This window comes from Periophthalmus magnuspinnatus, chromosome 7 (assembly GCF_009829125.3).
Source record: "Periophthalmus magnuspinnatus isolate fPerMag1 chromosome 7, fPerMag1.2.pri, whole genome shotgun sequence".
In the NCBI taxonomy this organism is placed as follows: Eukaryota; Metazoa; Chordata; class Actinopteri; order Gobiiformes; family Gobiidae; genus Periophthalmus; species Periophthalmus magnuspinnatus.
The window spans coordinates 17,483,798-17,508,392 of record NC_047132.1 but is presented as its reverse complement, the minus strand read 5'-3'; the positions used below and the strand labels follow the sequence as shown (position 1 = coordinate 17,508,392).

The window sequence follows — 24,595 nt, the reverse complement described above, 5'->3', positions numbered from 1 at the left end:
CTATGGCATAAACTAGGAGACAGTCCACATAAAGAAACAAAGGCCCATTCTAAAGTAACTGCATATTTTATTGTGTTAATCCAAAACATCAGACACATTTCACAAAGAGTTTGTACAGTGCACCACGACCTTTCACCTCTGACCTTCCCATGACCTGTCACCAATATTTACATCTTTATTTCCCCCCAGAACTCATTCATTCAGGCATTCACTCTCTCACTCACTCTCAGGGTGCGTCAACAGGAAGTGTCCGGACTCTCTCCAAATCCAAAGTCCTCTTCAGCAGAACATACACGAAACATTTATAAGAAAAATAAATTCCACCACAACAGTTCAGCTTATCTTTGCACATAAATACATAGGAATATTAATAATAGTAATCATCTACATCATTGTGCTTTCTCAAATCGCACTTTTGTCTGTCTGTCACCAAAGCAGCACTGTAAAAACATCGGACATGCAATAGACAGGGAGAAAGGGAGACTCGGGTAGCACCATTGGAATAGCTGTTAATTAAGTTAGATTATTTGTGTTGTCAATAAATATTAAAAACAGCAGCAGTGAATCCATGGAGAAAGAAGTCGGTTTGAGTCAAATTATACCATTGTACAACCAAAACTAAGTACTTGACTCACAACAGTTTTAGGAATATCTCAGTAACTTGTTATGAGCTCCATTTTGAGGAGTTTCAACTAATCAAACGATAACATTTCACCCATTTTTTCATTAGTCAAAGTTTGAATAGTTGTAGTCAAATAAGTAACTTTGAATTAGAGTTTTGTACAACCCGATATCACAGTAATTAGCTAACATTTATTATAGGTTTTCCTTGTCCTTCTTTCAACCAATTAAAACTTGTAACGGTACTTTAAAACCCATGAATAGTTGCAGTCTTCTCCCAGATTTAAAAATGAAAAAAAAAAATGTCTTAACCCATTTTTACCATTTTGGGAATTCATTGCTGCCATCACTGTAATTTACATATTGACAATTTTAAGGCTAAAAAAGTGAATTAGCAGTCCAAACTTGTACCATGTTAAACCCTTACATTATAATAGCTATTTAAGGTAGTATTATTGTCTCATAATTATTGCATATATTTTGCTGGTGCCAGATTAGAGTGTCCCCTTTTTATACACTCCACTCAATCCACTAGTAGATCATTCAAATAGAAAATATAAAACAAAAGTCTACATCTATTGGCCCAACGTTTGTCAATGAAAGCAGACATCTTTATCTTACAACGTGTAAAATTATGATAGTGACACCACAGTTGGACACTTGGGAGAGCACACACCGACGTAATGTTGTTACTTTACATAGAATATGCAGATAAGGAAGACTACTTTTAGAGAAGAATGCATCTTTAAGCAGCAAAATTCTGTAACATTTAAAAAAGTGGAAGTTCAGTGGAAGATTTTTTGGCGCAAACAAGAGCCATGTTTCTGAAGTTTTGGGAATACAGTACAATATTGTTAAAGATATTAAGGGTAATAAAGGTGTAATTATCATAAAATGGTTCCAAAATATCATCTACTATTGAAATATATGAACAAAATACAAATTCCACCCACAATAAACATGTTAAACGTTTATGCCAGAATGAATATCCCAAATTTGTAGTCTAAATATAAACTGTCATTGCGAGATAGGGCAAATGTTAACTGTAATGTAACCCTAACCTCAAGGGGTCAGTAAAGAAGCAACCAATGGCAGATTTGTTGCTATAGTGACGTGAAGGATGTTGTGGCTAAATATATTGAGAATTTACCCCTGAATCTGAATGTCCTTGGTCCAAAATGTGGTAGAATTGTTAGAAATCATAGTTTATATAGTAGTAGATTATATACAGACCAATATTTTGTCACCATATATGTATTTACTATTATGATGTATTTTAATAGCACATCTAATCCACTTTAAAAGCTCCTGCATTTGATTATTGTACCTGTCCCACCACTTGAGAACCAACAGGATAAACGTTCGTATACAATAAATGCATAATAATTACTTTTATTAATTAGCTTTGTTCATAATATCTTCCTACACTTATTTAAGTTGGGGATACCAGCTGTATCTACTTTGAGCCTTAGGTGGTGTAGGCCCTGTTTTACTCAGTCTAAAGCCTGACACAAGAGGGCGTAGCAGAGTCACCGATTAAAACCCATTCAGAAACACAGCTGTTGTAAAATGCATATTAGTTTTAGCCCATGGTCAACATCCGTCTCCACCGTTTCTCCATCCTTTTCTGACTTGCATATATTAATATCTTACAAAACAGTGTCAAAAAAGCTAAGTCGTTCCATTAGTTTAATCCACTACAAACTCATAAATATCATGCGAATATTCTAGAGACTTTTTAAGATCGGCCCGGAAAGTGGGAGTCGTAAATCTGTTCTCAAAAACACGGTTCAAATATTTATGGTCAAATGAAGGCAATAAATAGTGACGTTAAAATTTAGAAGATTGTACAAGTATTATATAGACTAGGTTGGGTTGGTGTTGTAGTATTGTGTTTTAAAATTATTAATATTAAGTTGGACAAAAATATATATTGTTGCTTTTTCTCATATACAGATTAAAGAACACATATTATGCAAATTGGCTTTTTTGATCTTTAAAAACATACCTGAAGTATTTTGTTTCATTCAGGCATGTGCCATTAATCCAAAGGCATCTTCTCTGACCCTCAGAAATGCTCATTTTACATTTTGCCTGTTTAGTTGAGTCATAGGTAAAAATCTGCACAGTTTTTAAGCTCATAAACAATCACCAGATTCATTCTACGCTCAAATTGTGTTTAAGCATGGTTCTATTCATGGGTTTCAACTTCCTGTTATATGTAACATTTTGTGCCCCTTTTCCCACTGAGAAGATATATTTTGTTTTATATTGTTAATCACTATGGCAGCGGGCCAAGTTTGTATTTTTTTATTTTTTTAAACCCATGGATTGGCATAGCATTCACATGGGGTAAGAACTTCATTTGTTTACTTTCCAATTGCTGACAGCAGAGGGCGCTCTAATGCTTGAATCCCACCTTGGAAAGAGGTGTACTTCATAAAGTATATTTTCCTAATGCAGACATTATTTTCAAAAGCATGTCTAAAACCATAAGAATGTATAATATGTGTTCTTTAAAGATCAACAGCGTGTCATTATAACACGGGCGCTCATTTGCTTGTTTCACGATTACATAAAGTTTTTAAACAACCTACAAAATTGAATGTGCTGAAATTCTAATTAAAGGCTATAATAATAATTGTTACTCGTAAAATATGTTTTGATCAGGCTTTAAACTGATGAGGTCAGTTCCAGGGATTGCACTTCATACTTGTGCAATCCCTGGAATTGACCTGCATACTTCCTCCCTCCCTTTCACTGATTAAGTTACACATACGTCTATGCTTTGTCCATCTTTATATACCCATTGTAAAACACATTTTAAACCAGGAAAAGGCTGGAGATTAAATATTAGTTCAATCCTGATGCAGTCTATCCCACCATAAGTAAACAATAATTCCCTCTTTCTGTCCACTTTCCAGTACAACCTGTAAAACCCACTTTAGTCTCTGATAACTTGCAACAAAATTTCTCCTCCTCTTCAGTCTTTAGTAAGTTCGAATCAGTTTGATCCAGATGTAGTGATCCACGATGTGTCCACGAGTGGTGGTCTAAAACGTGCACAGAAATGAGTGGATGAAACTTAGTCCATCAGGTTCACCAATAGCAAATGTAGAGCTAGTTTGGAGCTATAGATGCATTCTGTTCTATAGTAAATGTTAAGTTTATGTTTAATTAGGAAATAATCTCTAACATGTTTATAGTATTAAGGGAAATCTGAGCTAAAGTTAACCCTTAAAGCACAGGGTGAACATGCAAACGCCACACAGAAACTGCGCCCAGTTCAGTTCCATTTGGTGAAACAAACCCTGGACCCTGTTTCTGGAGGCAAAAACTAACCACTATGCACCACTGTACTCGATGTTTCCCATATATTCAAGCAAAATCTGTCTTGCCCTAGAACATATATTGTATAATAATAATAATCAAAATACGTCTGCTGTGTGCTGTCTACATCTAATTAAAAAGCACTTTATTGTTGAGTAATGACGAAGTGCACATTAGCAAAACTCTGCAATGAATAATTAGGATGCTCAGAATGCACAAGGTAAGTGAGAAATAACTTTGGACCACTGCAAACTGCTTAATATGAACAGTTTTGATAGTTTTGATGAATAGTTCTATTTTCTCGCATTTTTAAGACAGTAAAAATCATTTAGCTTGGCAAAAATGATCTTGAAAACCTTAGCTTGAACCTTATTTGAAACCATTGTTTTAAAATACTTCTGTAAACTGTTGTATATGATAGCTTATATTGCTAATTATCATCTCCAAACTGGCTCTTCTCATGCATTGGTGAAATTCATCTTCCAGTTTTGTCCATTTGTACCGTATTCATGTCTTTTGTGAAAGAAAAAAAAAATCCATAATTTTTTACTAACTCCAACCGTAGTGCATTGTCCCTCCTGTCTTTCCGTACATCTACACATCGTGAGATTATTGCCCATATTTTCAGGTGTCCATCATCACCTTAGTCAAAACTCCACAGTGAAAAGTGTAAAGGGAACGTGCACAATCCGTCCGGGCTCTAAGGCAGCACATGCAGGGGTCATCTGGGGTCAAGGGTCAAACGTTCGTACCGTAGAAGGAGAAACATCCAAAGATTAAATTACAAGAAGAGGTGCTGTGTTTGAGTGGAGGAGTGAGATGTGATGGAGAGAGGGAAACTGGACAATGCTTCAGTCAGTTGAATATCCCCTGTTGGTCAATGCTGGTATTGCAACTACTAAAAAGGTCCTTGAAGGGAAAACATGTACTGTTTATGAAAAATATAGTTAGATAAAAAAAATGATCATACCTTTATCATATTAAGCTTCTACTCGCTGTCTGCTTATCACTATGAAGATTTAATTGTATTGCCTGGAATGTTCCACAATATGAACTTAAACATCAGTCTTTATTTTATTTCATTACATGTGTTATTAATTGTCAAAAACTCCTTGAAAAACATACATTGTTACTGTTAGTGGGGTCGATTTTTCCACAGATCTAACCTGTATTTTAGCCTACTGGGGTCATCTGCTTGTTTCCATGGAGATCTGATATGTTCCATAGAAACAAGCAGGTTTGTGGACCGTCCAGAAAAGTTTTATAGTGCACATTTAAAATCAGAAACTTTATATTTTAGTTGAAAATATCACTATGTAACCAGCAGAGTATTTTGAATTTAAATGCATTAAAAGCATTGTTCCAACAGTGGCCATGTTATGTCCAGCCTCTCCCTCTTCGCCACGGTTTCACTCTTGAGTTCTGTCTCAGTCTTTTCTCCTGTCTTAAGTCTCTCTTTTTTCCCCCTCTCTCTCCTCTTCACTCCCCGGCTGAGCGAGGCGTGCGCGGGTTTGATTTCCCCTCGTGCGTTCTCCTGTTCCTGCCTTTTCGGATCTCCTGCAGGTGCTTCCACTTCTTATTATTGGGCCTATTCACCATGACCTGTCCCGGAGCTCCGCCTGCTGGCTGCGGGGCGGAGTGGTCTTTGCCTACAGTTCCCACGATGCCTTTCTCCGTCGGGTGGTGATTGGTGGCCTGTTTGCGCGCCCACACCTGTTCGCAGATCTGGTCGACGGTGCTGAGATTGGGATGGTCCACGAGCTGCATGAAGTCACGGTACCACAGCTTCTGATTGGTCGAGGGGTGTGAGTGGGCGGGGTTAGGGGCGCGGGGGTCCAGTTTGGAGGGGGGGTCCTGGTGGTTTGCGGAGGGGACGACCTCGAGGGTGATTCCGAGCAGGGTCTGGGTGAAGCCGTGCTCCATGGCGTGGCATTGGTACAGACCCACGTCACGCTTTAACACTCTGCGGATCAACAGCCCGCGGTCAGTCTGCAGGAGGCGGTCATCCAGACGCACCTGAGGGATGGAAACAACAACAGGGTAAATAACTCCACAAAGAAAGCCCCCATTTCAGGGGGAAGGAGTGAGATGTGATGGAGAGAGGGAAACTGAGCAATGCTTCGGTCAGTTTAACATCCCCTGTTGGTCAATGTTGGTATTGCAACTACTGAGGGAGGGAAACCTTGTTTCTTCAGACAAAAAGTATTAACCACTGTGCAACATTTTGCCTTAAAGGGCCCGTACCTGATTCTTTCCCATGTATATGAGCAAAATGTGTCTTGTCCCTCTACAGATGTATTGTATAAGCAGCTCTTAAGGTCAAAATATGTCCACTACGCGCTGTCTGCATCTAATCATAAAGTGTTTTATCGTCCGATGATCAAGAAGTGTGCAATAGCTTGCTAAATGTTGATAGCATTGCCGTCATGTCCAAACTCCTGATCACTGAGAGATGTGAAAAAGTATAGAGATTCATTGCTGTGAATAGTTAGGATTAGGATAGAAAATACAACTGAACTGTGTATGTTGCACTTTATCACCGAAATAAGTTCCTAGTTTGTGAACTGTGTTCACAAACGATGGCAATAAAAGTCTTCTGATTCTGATAAATAAGATGTTTTAAATAAAGCCCCAGTGTCGAAAAAAGGGATGAGAGATGAAGTACGCAAGATGTGGACAAATTCTTATTACTGTTGATACTTCTCAGGACCGGCCCAGCCTGTAAACAGACTAAGCAGCTGCTTAGGGCCCCGAGGCCACCAGAGGGCCCCCAAGAGCCCATACATTTATATTGAAAATAATGATTGAAAAGTTTTTTTCTGAAAACTAAACAGCACTTGAGTGGTTATACTACTCTAAATGTCCTTCTTAAACAATTAGATGTGTTTTATTTCCAGTAGCTAAACATGTGCTGCCTACATTTGTTTTTGATTTGGGCAGTGGTGTGGACAGCTACGTCTTTACACCGGTGTGAAGGACCCCTCCACTCCAGGTGTGCTCTGGGTGTGCTGGGGCAGCAGAGGCCATTTGAACGGCTGTTTTACAATACTTGAGTTAGTGAAGTTAAGTTTATCTAAGGTACGGGACAATGTGTGAAGAGCCCAGAGGATGATCGTTTTGGGGACAGGGCTTTTCAGAGAAGACTTGAAATATGTCCCCACTTCACACCATGGGGCCTGCAGATAAAACATTGGCACTGAACGTGTGTAATTCTGCAGACAGGACAGCGGCAGAGGACACAGGTGAGTCCGTTTAATACACTGGACTGTTTTTGGTTGTGGCTTGTCCTTTTGTCTCTAAACATCAGATGATGTGAGTGTAGCTAAAGCATCACTGCTCCTGTGTCAGATTAACAACGTTGATTATGGCAGAAGCCTCTATGTTACATCTGCTGAACGAAAGAACGACCTGTGAACCGATACCACGTTTTGCAAAACAAGTAAAAGTACTTAATTTTGAGTATCCCCCAATACCGAGTTAAGATACTGGTATTTGATTATAGACGTAAATCTAATTTCGTCTGATTTTTATAATATAGACACATTTTTCATCTTAGAATACTTATCTACTGAAATCACTGTAGTTAGGTTCAAATATAATAAATTTTGATGAGCGCCTGGCTCTAATGTTTACCAGTTCCTCTTTGCAAACTGTGCTCCGAGCTAACTGCTAACGAGCTAACTGTTAAGAATCTAAATGCTAATAAGCTAACTGCTAACGAGCCACTGTTAGCATAAGTGACTGTTGTGTTACTTTTACCAGGGCTACACTTTCAGACATATGAAGACATACTCGCTCTATTCAGTCGTCAACTATAATAAGTTACAATGCAGCACAAGCAAAGAATCACCAGCGCCATTTAGGTACGTTAGCATGCTATTATTGTAAACACAAACACTGCGCTGATATCCTCTGTGAACTATAAACACCTTTAAAGTCCTAAATATTTGTACATTTCATGTGATAGTCACATATGTTTACGGCTGTGCTTAATGTGTAGAACAGTGAATGTGCAGCTTTATGTCCAGAGCTCACTGCTCTGTGGAGAGATGATCTGTGAGCCTCAAACACGAGGCAGCACAGCTACAGTGGTATCGGCTCTTGGTATCGACAGTCCATTGACGAGTACGAGTACTGGCCGATACTGGTATCGGTATCTGTGCGTCCCTACTCATTAATATGCGCATATAGGCGATGTTCAGTCCTTCCAAATGATCTGATGATTTCTCTTATACAACTCATAAATTGGAGCACTACTTTGTACTTCTTGAGTGATATGATTTTGAAGCAAGTGTGTACCTTGCTTAAGTACATCGTTTGGCTATTCTATTCAATTCTGCATTTTATGACGTAAAGAATTGTGAAACATAAGCCCACTTTAGTCAACTGGAACACATTAAAATGCACCAGAATTTTAAAATTTCTCTGGCAGATCCTCCTTACTTACATGTTTTTATACTGTTATGCTTGTGGCTATTGCTGTTGTGAGCCTTTTAGAATTTTCAGTCTTTTAACAACTGGTTGTGATTGAGTCTTAATGTTGTCAAATATGAATATGTGGCACTGAAGTGGAGAGGGCCCCCAAAGGCAAATTCAGCTTAGGGCCCCCTAGGGCCGGACCTGACTGTTCTACTACAACATGGTGCATTAGTGTATGCTTCTATGTGCTTCTTAGCAATATTGCGTAATTTTCAGGAGGTGTCACCTGCATGATTTTATAGAAATAGAAAATTAACACCACACTTAAGAACATTCTCTGTGGAAATAGACAAGTTTTATACCATATGTGGAATTTTAAAGGAACAACAAATCCATTGAGACAAACAGGAGGCCCTCCTCCTGGCCAAATCAGATTTGTAGAGATGTCTATTAAAAATATGCCTTTTATTTTAGTCTATTTATTGGATGAAAAGTCACACGGTGAAACTTTAAAGTTGCTCTGCAATTTAATTCATTTTACACTGTAAAATATCGCAGACTTTTACTTTGTGGATTAGCATCTATATTTCTTCTCAGTGTCTCAGAATTGGGAGTGACTAAAGGACATCTCTTCTTGAGCGGTCTATATGTTTACTATTCCTAGTGACACTGAGTTGGTCCAAACACATTTTATCTGTCTACGCATCTACTCACACTGGTGAACTAGTGAGTGAAAATGTAGACGTAAGTCCCACCTCATATCTATTCATTTAGTGTTCTGTATTGTTTAATCTTTCTCTTTTGTGTATTTCTCACCTCCTCTCGCTGGCTCTGGGGCGTTCTCTGATAGGTCCACGTCACCTGAGCTTGCAGAGATTTGGGGATACACTCCAGGAACGTGCTGCTGCCGTCTACACCATACAGCTTTTTCTCGGAGACGCGGTGCTTATGGTGGTCTGTAGGGGGCAGGAGAGGACAGCACATAAGACACAACTTCAACTGATGATTAAAGAAAAAGGATATATTAACACAGCATAGTCCAAAAACAAAAATAAATCAGGGAAAAATACAGTTACTCTCACTCAAGTAATGTTTATTTTACTTGAAAATATTACCTTTTGTCCAGTTCCTGCAACAACAGTACAACCATGGAGCAAAGTAGTGTCGAAACTAGTTACTAGTTATTTGATAAAGTATCAATACTAAAAAAGTCACATTCACAGGACAAAATTAAACTTTCCTGAATAGCTTCAGAATGATCCTAAGCTGTATCAGAATAAGTATAAGGCCACATAAAGCACATAGACTAGTTTACCACTATGACACCTGCCTGAATGACTGAGGGATTACACAGATATAAAACTACATGGTAACATAAAAGAAAGTACTACAATTTAATGTAAAAAATTACATTCTGTTGTCTAAATAAAGATTTTTTAAATTATCGTGATTATCGGAATTGGTATTGAGTATCAAGTCTATCCTGAGTATCAAATTTTAGTATTACAACACTATAAGGTATAATGTGACTCAAAAAACATCTCAACTGAAAATTTCACCCAAGTGTCATAAATAATTGTCTCTGTTATAATATTAAGCATTCATAGTTACTTTGTTTTTATCACAATATTGATTTAAATGAGGCCCTTTGATGATTTCATTTGGCCACGTTCTACATAAAACAATCATCAACTTAAAGTGCCACTTGAGATCCCAAAGTAAAGTATGTGTAACAGCCCAGTGGAAGCTGACACAGAGTGGCAGTTCTGTGGGGTGAAAGGTCAGAGGTCATACGTTGAAAAGGGGTCTTTGTTCAGATTAACATGTTCTCAGCTACAAAGAGTTCACAGTTTTCTAAGAACGTCACTGGTGACTGAAGTTTGCTGAGTCAGATCTTATACAATCACTTCTTGTATTGACTTATGTGTCATGCAGTAAATATACAGCCACATGAACAGATAAGATACAATTAGTGAGCTGAGTGATTATTATATGATTCACCACTAATAGTGTGGCCTACTATTATAGTCTTATCCTATTTCTCTAAACACCACTGTGGCGCCAAGTTCTGTTAATGACAGCTGAAGGAAACAACTTATATGTTCAGGTCTTACCTCCAGAGCAGAGAGTGTTGGGGTCTCCATTCCTCACATCCTGACGTCGGAAACGTCTGCAAAATAAAGACGGAATCCTAAATCATGACAAGAGCACTTAATCTGGAAGCTGGGGTTTCAGATGGGGGGTAAAGAGCAGCAACTGCTGTGAAATGTAGTGTGAGCCCACCAAGATGGTTTGTACCCAGGGCCTAGAATTTCGTGCTACACTCCAATCTGGAAGGTTTTACTGTATAAGGAAACTGCTGGAAGAAACCCACACCCTGACATAGTAGAACATGAAAACTTGACAAAGAAAGAAAGGTCAAATCATTTGAAAAGTCACATGATAAAGTTGTCTGTGTAATCCCTCAGTCATTCCAGTTATGATCCACAGTAAGTGATAAAGTTGTACGTAGTACTAGGTTAAGTAGTAAGAGTAGTACAAAGGTGGGTGCACACAACACATAACATTAGGCAAATATCTTTTACACTGATACTTAACCAGGCACAGTAGAGCTCGTAGTAATATAATACTAGTATTAATATTACTTATTAGTACTGGAAAAGTATCTTGTACACAAGGTCCTATACCAGGTGCAGCGAAGTTAATAGAAGTATAGTGGAAATACTATTGTTATTAACACTAAGTTTATACATATCTTATACACCCGAAACGTAAATCAGGTATAGTAGCATTGATAGCAGCATAGTAGTAGTTGTAGTAGTAGTATTACCTCTTAGTATTGGGTAAGTATCTTGTACAGGAGGTACCGTCCCAGGCGCAGTAGGGGTCCCGGGCCAGGCAGCACTCAGCACAGGCTTTTCCATAAACACTGCAGCGATGGAGAGGCACCTGAGCCAAACCAGTGTCCGAGCCCACGTACAGCTGTTGCTAAAGTACACAAAACACAAGTTGTGGAGTTATGGAAATAGCCTTGAGAGTTCTATTAATCTGTGTCTAATCTGTGTTCATTAAGTGTCCTGGCTAAAATAAATAATATTTTTTACCCGTTTAGAGGAGATCTGCATGTTGATGATTGCTGAGTTGTCCTGAAGGAAAAAAAAAAATCACCTTGCCAATCAGGATACAAAGCTTTAGCTGTAGGATAATCTAAGGATTTAATTAACTGAATTTTAGTCTGACCTTAAAAACTTCCAGCTCCTCCAGTAGTAACTCCTCCATGTTGTTCCAGCTCTCTTTGGGAACACTGATCACCTTTAACACTGTCCCTTTGTCTGGAAAAACATATACAGATTATTTAAAATGTAAAACAATATCACATTTGGGACTAAATTAAAGACCCAGTACCTTATTTTTACTGTCTTAAAACAGAACTAGATCATTTTGAACTATTTAGTAGTCCAATGCTATTTAATTTGTTACTGAATTCCTAGAGTCCTAATTATTCACCACAATGATTTTTTTGGCCAGTGTGTTTTGACGTCACCCTTATGCTAACAAGAATTAGCATGCTAACAGCCTGCACATGCCCAGATACTTTGGCACAAACACTGAAGTTGCTATAGTAACCGTACCTAGGACAAATCTTATTTTTGTGATTCTTTCAATCAAATTTACTCTTGGAATATAAACTGTTTTATTGATAAAAATATGTATTTAAACCATTAATAGGCCTTAGAAAAATTCATAACTAGTATGTTTTTATTTAAGGATAAACACTGTGAAACTGTCAAACTTTCATATGAATATAGCCTATTTAAGCTTAGTACTAGGCCAACACATAAAAAATGCATTTAAAAGAGTTAAACAGGTTAAATGACACAGCCCACTAGTCTAGCTCACTTCCTGGTTTGCAGATGATAAAAACCCTTTATAATAAAATGCCAACAACACACACTGGTCTCATTTTGACCCTAAGAGCCGCTTTTACAATATATCTACTGGATCAAAAAAATGATATGGTCCCATTAATATATTGGTAAAATCTAAACTGGTAAGCTAAACTGGTACCTGTCCCGATGAACATGACATCATACTGGCCGTCCGCAGCGTTGACCCGGTCCACGGCTAACTGGGTGAAGCTGTAGTCCACATTGGTTCTCACAAAGACTGGTTTTCGGTTCAGGGGGTAGACCGGGTTGTACATGAGTGGATGGTGCCGGGCAAACTGGATCACCTCGTCTGGGAATCCTTTGGTCGACTCGAAACTGCCAAACGTCTTACTGGGACACTGGACAAAATAGAAAGAGCATGAAACAGGACTGAACTAGGACTGAACTAGAAGTGAACCAGGACTGAACTAGGACTGAACTAGGGCTGAACTAGGACTGAACTAGGACTGAACTAGAAGTGAACCAGGACTGAACTAGGGCTGAACTAGGGCTGAACTAGGGCTGAACTAGGGCTGAACTAGGGCTGAACTAGGGCTGAACCAGGACTGAACCAGGACTGAACCAGGACTGAACCAGGACTGAACCAGGACTGAACCAGGACTGAACCAGGACTGAACCAGGACTGAACCAGGACTGAACCAGGACTGAACCAGGACTGAACGCAGTATGGTGTTACGGTCCTGTGTTTGATTCCTTGACTGGTTGACTTTCTGTGTGGAATTGGTTCTTATGTTTAGAGGGACTTAAATAAATTAAAGTCAAATAACACATTCTAAACTGTTTGCATCTGAAATCTAATATGGAAGAATGTTGAATCTCGCTCTACTGCAAGTAAAAAGATGGAAAGTTGTATAATATTAACAGTCCTATAAAATTCGTAGTTATGGCTTTTTTTTAAATATACGCATAGCACTGGTAGTTTGAGACCTAAAACAGGTTAAGTACTTTAAGCCTAATTTCTGAGCATATTAAACACCATATTTTCCAGCAGAGAATGCATAGACTATTTTATGGATATTAACTCATCTAAATTTAAGAACACAGAGGAGCACCACCAGGAGATAAAGAACAACACCTCATGACATCACCAGGTGGAGATGTCCATTTCACCTCTCCAAACCGAAGGGCGGAGGTTTGATTCCTGCTTGGACCGAGTTCTGTTGTTGTGTCCATAAGCAAGACTCTTGACCCACCTTGCCCAGAATGAATGGTGTGTGCGTGAGTGTTGGTTGTGGTTGAAGGAGCCGATGGCTGACCCCAAATTGACATTCCATAACCCCATACAGAATTCTTTGTTTTACTGAAATCCTAAATGAATGGGTCAATTAGAATGAAAGAGAAAGACACCCCTCTCTCACAGAGCGGTATGCCTCGTCTGAATAATGGGCTGTGATTGGCTGTTGTTTCCCCAAAGCAGCGTTTAATGACATTAGTTCTGCTGGTTAATCCCACAATCACAAAGAGGGCCATGGGGTGTTCAGGGACTGGACATGGGAGATAAGAACAATTTAAAAACAGTTTGGGTGAGGAGGAGTACTGGGATGTAGGGCGTGAAAAGGTCTGGGTGATGAAAAGTACTGGCATCTAGGGCCGTGATTCTCAAACTGGCGACCCACTTTTTTAATTGGTCACCTCTCGCGATCCAACAATCTTTTTTTTTTTCTTTTTTTTTTTTTCTAGATTTGGCCTGCACAAATATTCTAATATTAAGATGTTTTGTATTTGCACATTTAAGTTGCTCTTATGCTGTTAGTGGAAGCAAAGCGAGAGTGTACACGCTCCACTGGAAAAGTTACATAGTACACCTTTAACTTCAATCTAAAGATCTCAAACTGGTTAACTATACAGCTTTTGAGTCAAACCTCTTAGCTGGTTTAAACTTCACATGTGTGCTGTTGGTCTTTGTTGTGTGTTCAGTGCAAACATCTCCAGTCTGTGTGAACTCAAAGATCATTCACACCTAAGCATCATTTTAATGTCTGTCTGAGGTAAAACTACACGGCTGTAGACGCCATTACCATCGTGGTCTACAGAGTATGAGGGAAAAAAGATCTCCTCTGCCTCCTCTTCTGCCACATCAGCTGACGTCGTGTCTAGGTTTAGTACATCCAAAAATCTCATCTTTGGTCTAACTACACTGTAAAACATCTACATTATTCTCAACATATATTTTGCCGAATTAGACCCAAATGATTCATGTCATTTTTTACTGGTTTTAATGTATTGTGTCTGTGTTAGTCGTGTAAACTAGGTGATACTTCTGAGTAAAATTCTAAACCTGAGTAATTTTAGTTAATGATTTATTACTGCAAAAGAAAATTCAATTATGTCAAATGGACAAAAGTTTTAGAGTGAAGGCGAAATGTCTTCAGTCTAAAACTTTTGTCCAGTTGACAGAATTGAATTTTCCATTGCTCCTTGGCAGACTGAGGGATTACACAGATGTTGAGTATGTCCCTTTTTTTGTCTGAGTGGAGCCTGGTATGTTCCACAGTATGGCATTAAACGTCTGTTAAGCATTTTTTTTTTTTTTCAATATAAGTGCTTTATTGCTTCAAAATACCTTGAAGAACATATACTCTTATGTGACTGGGCTGACCTGTACCTTGGCCTGCTTGTCTCCATGGAGATCTATTGCCATACGCTACACAATTACATCTACATGGAGACAAACACCGGAAAATGTATGCAGTCTTTAATGTTGATTTTTTGCAATGTAATATGAGCGGTCCTGCCCTTCATGATCCGATGTACTGAACTTATTTCTACCTATCCATCAGCATTATGAATTAACAGAAAAATATTATTATATGATATATGGGAAGCTTACGCCCCCTACTGTCTGATGACTTCCCCAGGACTGCATGTGCACGGTGTGCGCTGCTTCGTAATGATTTATGCTTCTTAGCACACCTGCAAGCACATCACTACAACATGACACTTCTGTGGAAGGCTACAGGAAGTGGCCGAAACATGTAAAGCAGGTAAACAAATGCTCCTGTCTGACAAAAAGAATCACTAATTCAAAGTTTAAAACTGCAGACAGAATGAACCTTTACCAAAGGCACTTAAGTGTACGTACCATGCCAGGTCGGGGGTAGGGTACTTTTCCTTGGAAGGGGATCCACTGGTAGTTGGGTCCCTCTTTGTGAGCGAAGGGCCCGAGGAAGGCTCTGCGGATGTCGTTCATGGAGTAGAGACACACAGCCGAGCCTTTGAACACACTGCTGCTGGGACAAAGGACAAATATTAGTTTTATAGAAAAATAATATGGGACAAGTTGTAAAGTTTGAATTTAAAATGTAATTCAGCAAATTAAATAGAAAGGGTGTACTACAACAACAGTTATGTATATATTTATCAAGAAGGGTTAAGCACCAAACCAAGTCTAGAAGAGCTTAAAGCCCTGTACCTGATTCTTTCCTTTGGGGTAAAAATAAGTAAGAAGTTGTTGTTAGCTTTACCATAATTTACCAGGTCTAAAAAGGACTAAACTTGGACTGAACTAGGTCTCCCGATCTTAACAAGATTGAACAGGACAAGCTAACATACAACCAGGAAATATACCAGAACCAAACCAGGAATCAAGGAAATAACATGCACAAATAAGGATAGACCAAAACCAACTTGACCATAATTGACACATGAATAAACCAGAACCAGACCAGAGCTAAACCAGGACTAAACCAAAGCTAAACCGTGACTAAACCAATTTTAAACCTCCCATTAGTTAGTTACTTGCACATGTGTTTTTAGTATGTTTCCGACCTGGAAGTGGAGAAGACAGTGTAGACCAGAGGGTTCTTCCTGTCCCTGGTCTGGAGCAGGAAGACGTCTCCTGAGGGCACAGTAAACATAGGGTTAGGGGTCAGAGATCAGGGGTCAACAGTAGGATAAACACAGCCTTGGGGTCGTCTGTGATCTGGTTAAAGAGGTCGCGCAGGTGAGTCTCTCTAGGACACATTCCTGCAATGATTAAACCATACTGACAAATGGACAGGTCAGAATCATTTGAAATAGTGTTTAATAGTAACAGGTTTATAGATAAAGTATAAGAGTGAATACAATATGATACATATCTATTGAGTCTCATATCCAATGTGTGGTTGTATGTGACTGATTTCTAAACCAAATCAACATAAAATCTGGTCTCACTCAAAGATGAATAAGAAATGTTCAAACCATTTATGATTTAGGAACAGAACAAGAGCTAAACAAAGACAATTAACTGGAGTAATAGTGACTAGTCGACCATTCAAATAATCTTAATTGTATGTTGATAATTGTAATCTGGGCTGTACAAACTCTAAAACGCATGCCAAAAAACATTATCAAATAAAAATATCAAAATAGAATACAATATTTCAGAACTTCAACAATAATACGCTATATATATAAAATCTTAATGTACAGTGGAAAAAAAAAATACTGTTGAAAAATTATCGTTAGTTGGAACCCTAACTAAGACCAAAAACCAAGAAAAAATAGGACTATACCAGGACTAAAAGAAACCATAACAAAACAAGACAAAATTATGACTAAGGCAAGATAAAACCAAGGTTAAGGGCAAAATAAAGTCTAGAAATAATCATAATTTTGGACTGAAACAGGACTTAAACAAATTAGGTCTTAAATAAGCCTAAATCATGGACTAAACCAGGTCTAAACCACGATTAAAGGTCCATTTTAGTTAACAAAGACTGTATAGCCAATATGTACCCTCCCTTCAAGTGTGATGACAGCTGTGCATAGAAAGATAAGAGATGAGCAATGGTCAATAGATTCTTACGGAGTTCGTCAAAATAGGTGTCACTGCCGTCAGCTCCGGGGACAGAACAAACCAGACGAGTTTTCAAAAACGTAGTCCATTTGTTCACCAGACTCCTCTGTCCTCCCAGGTCATTCTGAAAGTATTTAAGACAAATGTTAAATAAGGGGTTTAGATTCCTCAGTCTTCCATAGACTTTCTTTAGACTGGTCTTACTCGACAGAGCTGTCCAATGCGAGAGTACGAAGACTTGCCGATGCCCTGAGCCTCCACAGCTGTCTCCCGGAAGAAGAAAAAAACTTTATCGTCGTCTGGATTCTCGCTCTCAGGAACCCAGAACGAGCCAATGAACTTGGGCTCTGAGGAGAGGAAACACAAGAGATGAGAACACGGTCAATGTCCACCTGAGGACAACAGTTCAATCAAATATATTGTATGTAGAGATGTTTTACATGTTCTACAGAATCACCCAAAATCACAATAGTAGTAGCCTTATTATAGTATTACCATTCACCCTGCATGGGTCATGCTGCTCTTTTGTAGTAGTAGTTGTATAGTATTTGTAACATTATTATAGTATTACCATTGAGCCATCGTGAGTCATGCTGCTCTGTTCTTATAGAAGGTCTTTTGCCCAAACTCCTGAAGATGGTGAAGTCTCGTCCCATCAGATCTGTGGCCACACCAGCGTACAGCTCGTCTCCTGTGGACAGAGTGAGGACGTGATCATGAGAAGGAAAGACATATCCACAATATACACATTGGTCATCACAACAAAAGCATCTTCATTATCTCTGTCCCTCACCCACGAGCACAGAGGCGGCCTGGTGTCTGGGGTCATACGGACTCTTCCCTTTGCCATCCTCCACTTTAGACGGATCGATGCGGAAAACATGATCCTGTAAAACGCCGAAACGTTTGATTTATTTAATCATAGTGATGTGCTGTAGTATTTGTGGTGTGCGTTTTTGAAGTACTTACCTCCATCCTGTTGCCGACCTCCACGAAGGCGCAGGTGGGGTGGAAGGCTCCGGTCCCACAGGCGTACAGGTGAGTGCGATTGTAATGGTGCAGCAGCTTCACATAGTTCACACAGTCAGTCTGCAATACGAGAAAATGTACAAGCGGTCAGAGCCAACATCCTGGTACCTGGCTGGAGTGTGAATCTATTGGGAATGTTTAAGGCGACAGTAGCTCAGTTGGTAAAGTGTTTGTCCACTGATCTGAAATTTGGCGGTTGGAATCCCTCTCTTGACATAAACATCATTGGTTGAGAGGTCACATCCACTGACCCACAGGTTGGCGGGGCAATTCCAGCTCCCACATATGAATGCTGTCATTGTATACTTGGGCAAGACACTTAACCCACCTCGCCCCCCAGTGTTTCCGTACTCTAGTGTGTGAATGGGTCAGCAGTTCGTTAATATAAAGCGCTTTGAGTGTCTTAATGATGGAAAAGTGCTATATAAAAGAAAAAAAAAAATTGACCAAGGTGCTGTATGTAACTTTTCAGGTGGAGGGATTCTGCCACCTGCTTGTCTCCATGGCGATGTACTCCTCTATCTTAAATGCTTCACAATAAGGCATTACACTTATCTATCTTGCATTTATTCAATTACAGAACTACAGGTGTTTTAATTGGGGAAGAAATACTGCAAACTTGTGAGTAGGGTCGCATTTCCACACATCTAACCTGTAACTTATCCTGATGGTGTCACCTGTCTCCAAGGAGATACATGAGTTTAAAGCCATACTGCTGTACCTTCAAGGCAAAGCAGTAACATCTCCATTGAAACAAGCAGATAGTGGACCCTTCAGTAGAAAACTTGCCTGTACTTCTAAGGTTGATGGAGTAAACCAGTCACGTTGTGTGGTGGCATTGTTGTGATATTGGTTGTGTTGGTACAGAGTCAGTGCAGTGAACAGATTGTAGTGAAAACAGATCTGCAGTGGTGCTCACAGTTATGTCAGGAATTTGTATCAGAGAATACAGCACAGAGAGTAAACTAGGACTGAACCAGGATTTAACTAAGACTGACTCTGCAAGGACATGAAATAGGTAATACAGGTATGTTTTCCTATAGACACAGTAACAGTGTTGTAATCAATCCATCAGCGTTCTATTTATTTAACGGTCGCCTTTCAATGTTTTGAAACTGGCCTCTCTGTCAAAATATATGAATATTTTCTTTGCTAGCTCAACATTGCAAGTGTATTGCTGCGAAGTGAGCAGAAGTGGGTATACAAAGTGTAGCATTACCTGAAAATAAATTACTCAATTACTTAAATATAAGTACATATTTGTGGTCCAAGAAATTTACTCAAGTAAGGGCAAAGAGTGTGGAAACTACTACTTGTATTGTAAGATTGTAAGATTAACTGTCTAGCCTGACATTTTTAATTTGAAGTTTATGTAATTGGAATAATAAAACATTAAACAACTCACAGAATCTGATATTTTCAAAGGATAGACAAAAAAATGGGGGAAAACTACATCACATCGAAAAGAACACAGATGTGTATATCAATCACTGTGGTCAATAAGCTTTTGTTACTTATAGACTTGGAAGAGTAATTCAAAATGTAATAAATAAAATGAAATAAAATGGGCAATATCCAACCTTTGTGCTCATACTATATGGGTGTACCGGGTTGGCCATTTTGATGATGTAGTGTGTGCTCCAAACCAGAGTTTCTGTGTCCAAAGTCAACTCTTGAATCAAACAAAAGAAACAAAAAACTTCCCCAAATAAAACTTCAAAGTGCTTCCTGTGCCACTTTGACCTGTGACCTCTGACCTTTGCATGGGTCGTCTTTAATATTGAACCAGTGGATCAAACCTGAGCCCGACTCAGACCAGCTCAAAGCCGGTCTCTCTTTACAATCATTAACCACATGAAGCTCACCATCTCACACGTGCAAGATTTAAGAACTTATCATTTTTACATTTTTATAATTAGTTCTCAAACATCTTACAACAACTGAGTACATGCCAAGCAAAAAGGATAAACAAGAGTTCTCAAGAGCATGATAAAGTATTTTCAAACGGCAGCAAACTTCAAATCAATGTCAACAGGCTCTGATCAGTTATAGTACAATTTAAACATTAAACAGTGAGTAATTAGGATGGTTGGAATAACTTTGGACCACTGCAAATAATTTAAAGCACCCATGAAAAAGGGAGTCTAAATACTTTCATTGGGTCTCCCTGTATAAACAAAGATAAATAAAATAAAATAAAAACAATAATAGTGAAATAGCTCTTTTTTGCGTTTTATAGAAGGTTTTTAAGAAATACTAAGCAAATACTTTTTTTAAATTAATCAATGGGAAAAAAGTTAATCAAAGTTTAAAAAAAAAGGCAGATGTTTTTGATTTTATCTCTGTTCTAATGGAGACTAGAAAAATGAGCCTCACTTGCAAATACACTGCCTCAACCTAGACCTGACCAACTGGAGGAGGCTCATACCTATTTGCGTAGTTAAATCCAGGTGGTGACTTTTTTTTTTTGTCCAGGCTGTGTAGTTGTGTTATATTAGTTGGTTATCAATTCACTATTAACCTACTTGGCATCACCATGCATTACATTTCATTGATTACATTGATTAATTCTTAATACTTCTTATTCACAACAGCAATTAGTCAATGAGACCTTCACTTGAAACCCTATACTTTTAAGTACTTTCAGTGAATAGCAAATATAAGCACCTTGTAATATTTTGTAGTAGCTATAGTTTGACATTAATAGATGCAGGAAACAATAAAAAGTCCTATGTCTGATTAATAGCAGTGGAATGTGAGGACGTTGTCTCAGATCTGGACTTTGGTCTTCAGTGTTATTTGCTTGGATTCAGAATGTTTGGTCGGGCTCGAGAAGCGATGGAGGGCGTGGGGACCAGACTGATATCAATCTATATAAAAATGGACATTGGTCTTTGGTCCTCAGTGTTATAAGGACACACCTAACCAGTCTTAAATGTAAACATATAAACCTCTCCCGTTCAAAACACAATAATGCACAATTTATTTATTTTTTTTACAAAATCTCATAATTCCCTTATAAATTTAACTTGAAAATATGTCATGTTTCTACTTTTTATTGTTTACTTGGGGTGTACTTTTAAGGCTATATATCCATAATATGAAAAACAAAAACAAAAAAAACAACAACAAAGGGCTAGAATGTTGGGTCGAATGATGAACAGTAGAAACAAGGTTATTTTTTTAAGTAAGGAAGAAAGTTATGGTTAAGGTTAGGCAAATGGCTAAGGTTAGGGTTATGAACTCGTATTGGGATGGTTAACATGACAACAAATGTGTCACCTACTAGCCTTATCTCAATTTACACTATAAAAAAAGATATTGCATTTAGGCCTACGTGATGAATTCTGTCAGTCCGGACCCAACAATCTAGCACCAGCCCTACCTGTACCCACGTTTCCATTGATGATATGTGATTAGGAGATCTAGACTTCATCGTGCCCCAGAGAGGACAGTGAAAGTGTAGAGGGCAGAGAGAAGGCTGCTTTTACATGTCTGAGAGAGCTTCCTGTAGGAGGTGAATGATAGGGCTAAGTCCAGTCTATGTCTGCGGGCAGCTCTCAAACACAACCTGGTACCACTGGACATTACCAGGGCAAGTCCAGGTTTACTCAGAACATTTTGGACAAGTAAGTATTTGATCAGACGATAACCAGCTCAAGGTGCATATTGTCTTTGCCAGAGGTGGGTATTATTCATTTGCTCACGTTTACTTGAGGAATTGATCATACTTTTTTCACTCTTATATATTTATTGAACCACTACTCCGTACTTCTACTTTAGTAATATTTTCAATTAACTTTACTCTTATATCAGTACCATTTACCTGTGGTTTGGTTCTGCTTTTGGCCCAGCACGAGTCCTAATGTAGCTTGATCCTGTTCTAGTCCTAGTTTAGTCTTGGTCCAGTTATGGTTAGGTTCCATGTTTTGTCTGTCTAGTTTATTCCCAGTTTTGACGTGGTTATTGTGCTTAACCTCCAGTTTCACGTTTGAATTTTTTTTTTTACATCAAGCCGCTGCAGCAATGGGCTAAATTTTAATCTCTACCTTAAGACAAACAAACTGAGCATTGATCCTTTGTGCTGGGGCAGGCTGATGAAAACGTGGCAGCCATTTTCTCTGTATAACCTCTCCGTGCCCCAATTAACACCAAATGCTCAACGGCAAAACAGCAGCAACAACTGGAAAAAAAACCCAAACTATTGTTATAATGGTGTGAGTACTGTATATTTTTGGAAAAGAAAGAAAAGGTCTAAATATGCCATTAAAATAAAAATATGGTTGCAATTAAACCATGAGGTCATCTGAGCACGAGAAATCCCCTTTATTTGGATTTGAAAATGTATCAAATTATCAAAATACAGGTTAGAGTAAAGTGATTTTACTAGAACTAAACCAGGTCTAAGCAAGGTCCTACTCTCTGAATGGCTCTGTGTTGTGTTCAGGTGTAATGGGACACTACAGTTGTGATGAATGGGGCTCTTGTGTCTGCAGCTGTATTATCATTACTGGTCTTTAGTCCTGGTTTGGTCCTGACCGAGTCCTGGGTGGTCTGGTCTTGGACCTGTACTTGACTGAGGACAAGGTTCAGTGTGGCCACTCCACTTTAAATAAAGCGTTAAATGAAATACAAGTGGCTCAGGGACTTGAAATAACCACTGTGGGTCTACAGTGGAAAGTGTCTATTCTAAGGCTATTTTCAAGGCTATGGGCTTGTAGGGCATCATCAGAACTCAGAGTTACCAAATTGTGTAGAATGCAAAACGTAAAGTATTTGTTAATGTGAGAGGATGTTTAAAATTACAATCTGCAAGTGTATTAGATTTTTTCCTCAAACTTGTTCCCCCTCACCTGGCGTTAGCTCAGCCTCACCTGCGCTCTCAAGTTTTATTCTGTCAGGCCAAAGCTTGTACATTATCAGACAGAAGTAACAGAGATGGCATCTAGTGGTGATATGTAAGAATACAACAAAGGCAGATCGGCCAGACTAATTACAGATGGTATTAAAGACATATTGTGCTTTTGTCTTCTATATTCCATGACAGCCGTACATCATTTTATTTTATATTTTGGAGAATTGCAATATTGATCTGAAATGACTTCATAAAAGACATTGTCCAGTTGACTTCCAGGTTGAAAACTGCATCACTATAGACGTCACCACAACACCATGCTGCAGGTGAGCAGTGGAAAACATTTAGTGTGTGATTCTTTAAAAAGCAGCAGAGTAAGTACAGAGCAGTAGCTGTGTATGGGGGGTTGGTGAAAACTTGAATTTTGAAGCAAGATGACATGAATAAATCACTCTAAATACAAGTTTGAGTGTGTAGATGAGAAGAAAAAAGCAACTATGACATGGATACAAGCTCAGAAAAGTCAATATTGTACAGTCAGTCTTGTCAATTTAAAAATAGACAACCTCAAATAAACACCAGCCTTAACCTTAAACTACTTCTTCACATTTGTCATCACACACTCTACTGAGAACATACTGCAGTTCAGAGGAAGCGCACCTGACTCATAAACAGTATCCTCTGAGTCACTACTAATAACTGTGTCCGTGAAGTGGACATGACAGCAGTGTAACATCTGTCTCAAACACGTCCATTAAAATAAACCAAAGTCAAAATAACAGCAGTCTCTCAACTGAAGTCAGAATTAGTGTTTGTATTCAGCGCATCCGTTTGAGTGTTAATCACCGCAGTAATAAAGAATACCCTACAGTAGTGAAGAGAAAAGCTATTATTCAAGTGCAGCCTGTATGGGCAGACAATACCTTGTGACCAAAGACTGTATAAAGAAGTGGGCTAAGTGAGCTTGACCCACAGCGTTGGGCTTCAGTCAAATGAAATTCATTGAGGCTAGCAGCTATAGGGGCGAATTTGGAGCCAAGTTCCAAATTTGTGAGTATTGAAGCAACCAAAGAGCAAATGCAGAGCGAGGCTGCTTAAGGTAACACCCCTTCCTGCCCACACTGCAGGTTTAGCAGGGAGCAGGCGCTTAGCAATGCTGTCAATCAAACTTGTTGTAAACGTTAGCAGGAAAGACCTCGGGGGGGAAAAGGTTGCCCGATTTGTCTGTTATTAATGTCATACCTTGATTTACAGACACAATAGCGAAATAAGAGCAGGTTAATATGAACATTTTAAGGTCAGAATGATGAGCCTGACAGCAGCAGTTATAGAGAGAAGGGTGGAGTCAATGAAGCTGGAAGCGCGCCCATGATCACTATTTGGAACGCGGCAGCTAGCAGGTTAGCTATGTGCATTCATATATAGTCTATGCCTGCGACTCGTTTTTTATCAGTTACAGTGTTGTGCCAGGTCCCCAAGTGAATAATATACAATCATTAATAATAATGAATTGGATTTATATAGTCAAAATAACTCTATCAGCCAGTCACCATGACCACTCACTCATACATCAAATTCACACTAGGCAATGGGGGTGAAGTGTCTTGCCTA

General features: G+C 38.8%; 1 protein-coding gene across 1 annotated transcript in view; it reads right to left on the bottom strand.

Moving 5' to 3' along the window:
- Positions 1 to 5,325: 5,325 nt before the first annotated feature.
- Positions 5,326 to 24,595, bottom strand: part of sema3b (sema domain, immunoglobulin domain (Ig), short basic domain, secreted, (semaphorin) 3B) — a 34,361-nt gene continuing 15,091 nt past the window's right edge. Inside the window, exons 5-18 of the mRNA XM_033969883.2 lie at positions 18,070 to 18,189; positions 17,894 to 17,987; positions 17,672 to 17,791; positions 17,305 to 17,447; positions 17,110 to 17,224; positions 16,089 to 16,158; positions 15,403 to 15,547; positions 12,439 to 12,658; positions 11,611 to 11,702; positions 11,475 to 11,516; positions 11,201 to 11,358; positions 10,485 to 10,540; positions 9,187 to 9,326; positions 5,326 to 5,967 (exon numbers count right to left, since the gene is read on the bottom strand). Of these exons, the coding sequence (XP_033825774.1) occupies positions 5,431 to 5,967; positions 9,187 to 9,326; positions 10,485 to 10,540; positions 11,201 to 11,358; positions 11,475 to 11,516; positions 11,611 to 11,702; positions 12,439 to 12,658; positions 15,403 to 15,547; positions 16,089 to 16,158; positions 17,110 to 17,224; positions 17,305 to 17,447; positions 17,672 to 17,791; positions 17,894 to 17,987; positions 18,070 to 18,189 (2,052 nt within the window). The 3' untranslated portion in view covers positions 5,326 to 5,430. The remainder of the gene's footprint in view (positions 5,968 to 9,186; positions 9,327 to 10,484; positions 10,541 to 11,200; positions 11,359 to 11,474; positions 11,517 to 11,610; positions 11,703 to 12,438; positions 12,659 to 15,402; positions 15,548 to 16,088; positions 16,159 to 17,109; positions 17,225 to 17,304; positions 17,448 to 17,671; positions 17,792 to 17,893; positions 17,988 to 18,069; positions 18,190 to 24,595) is intronic.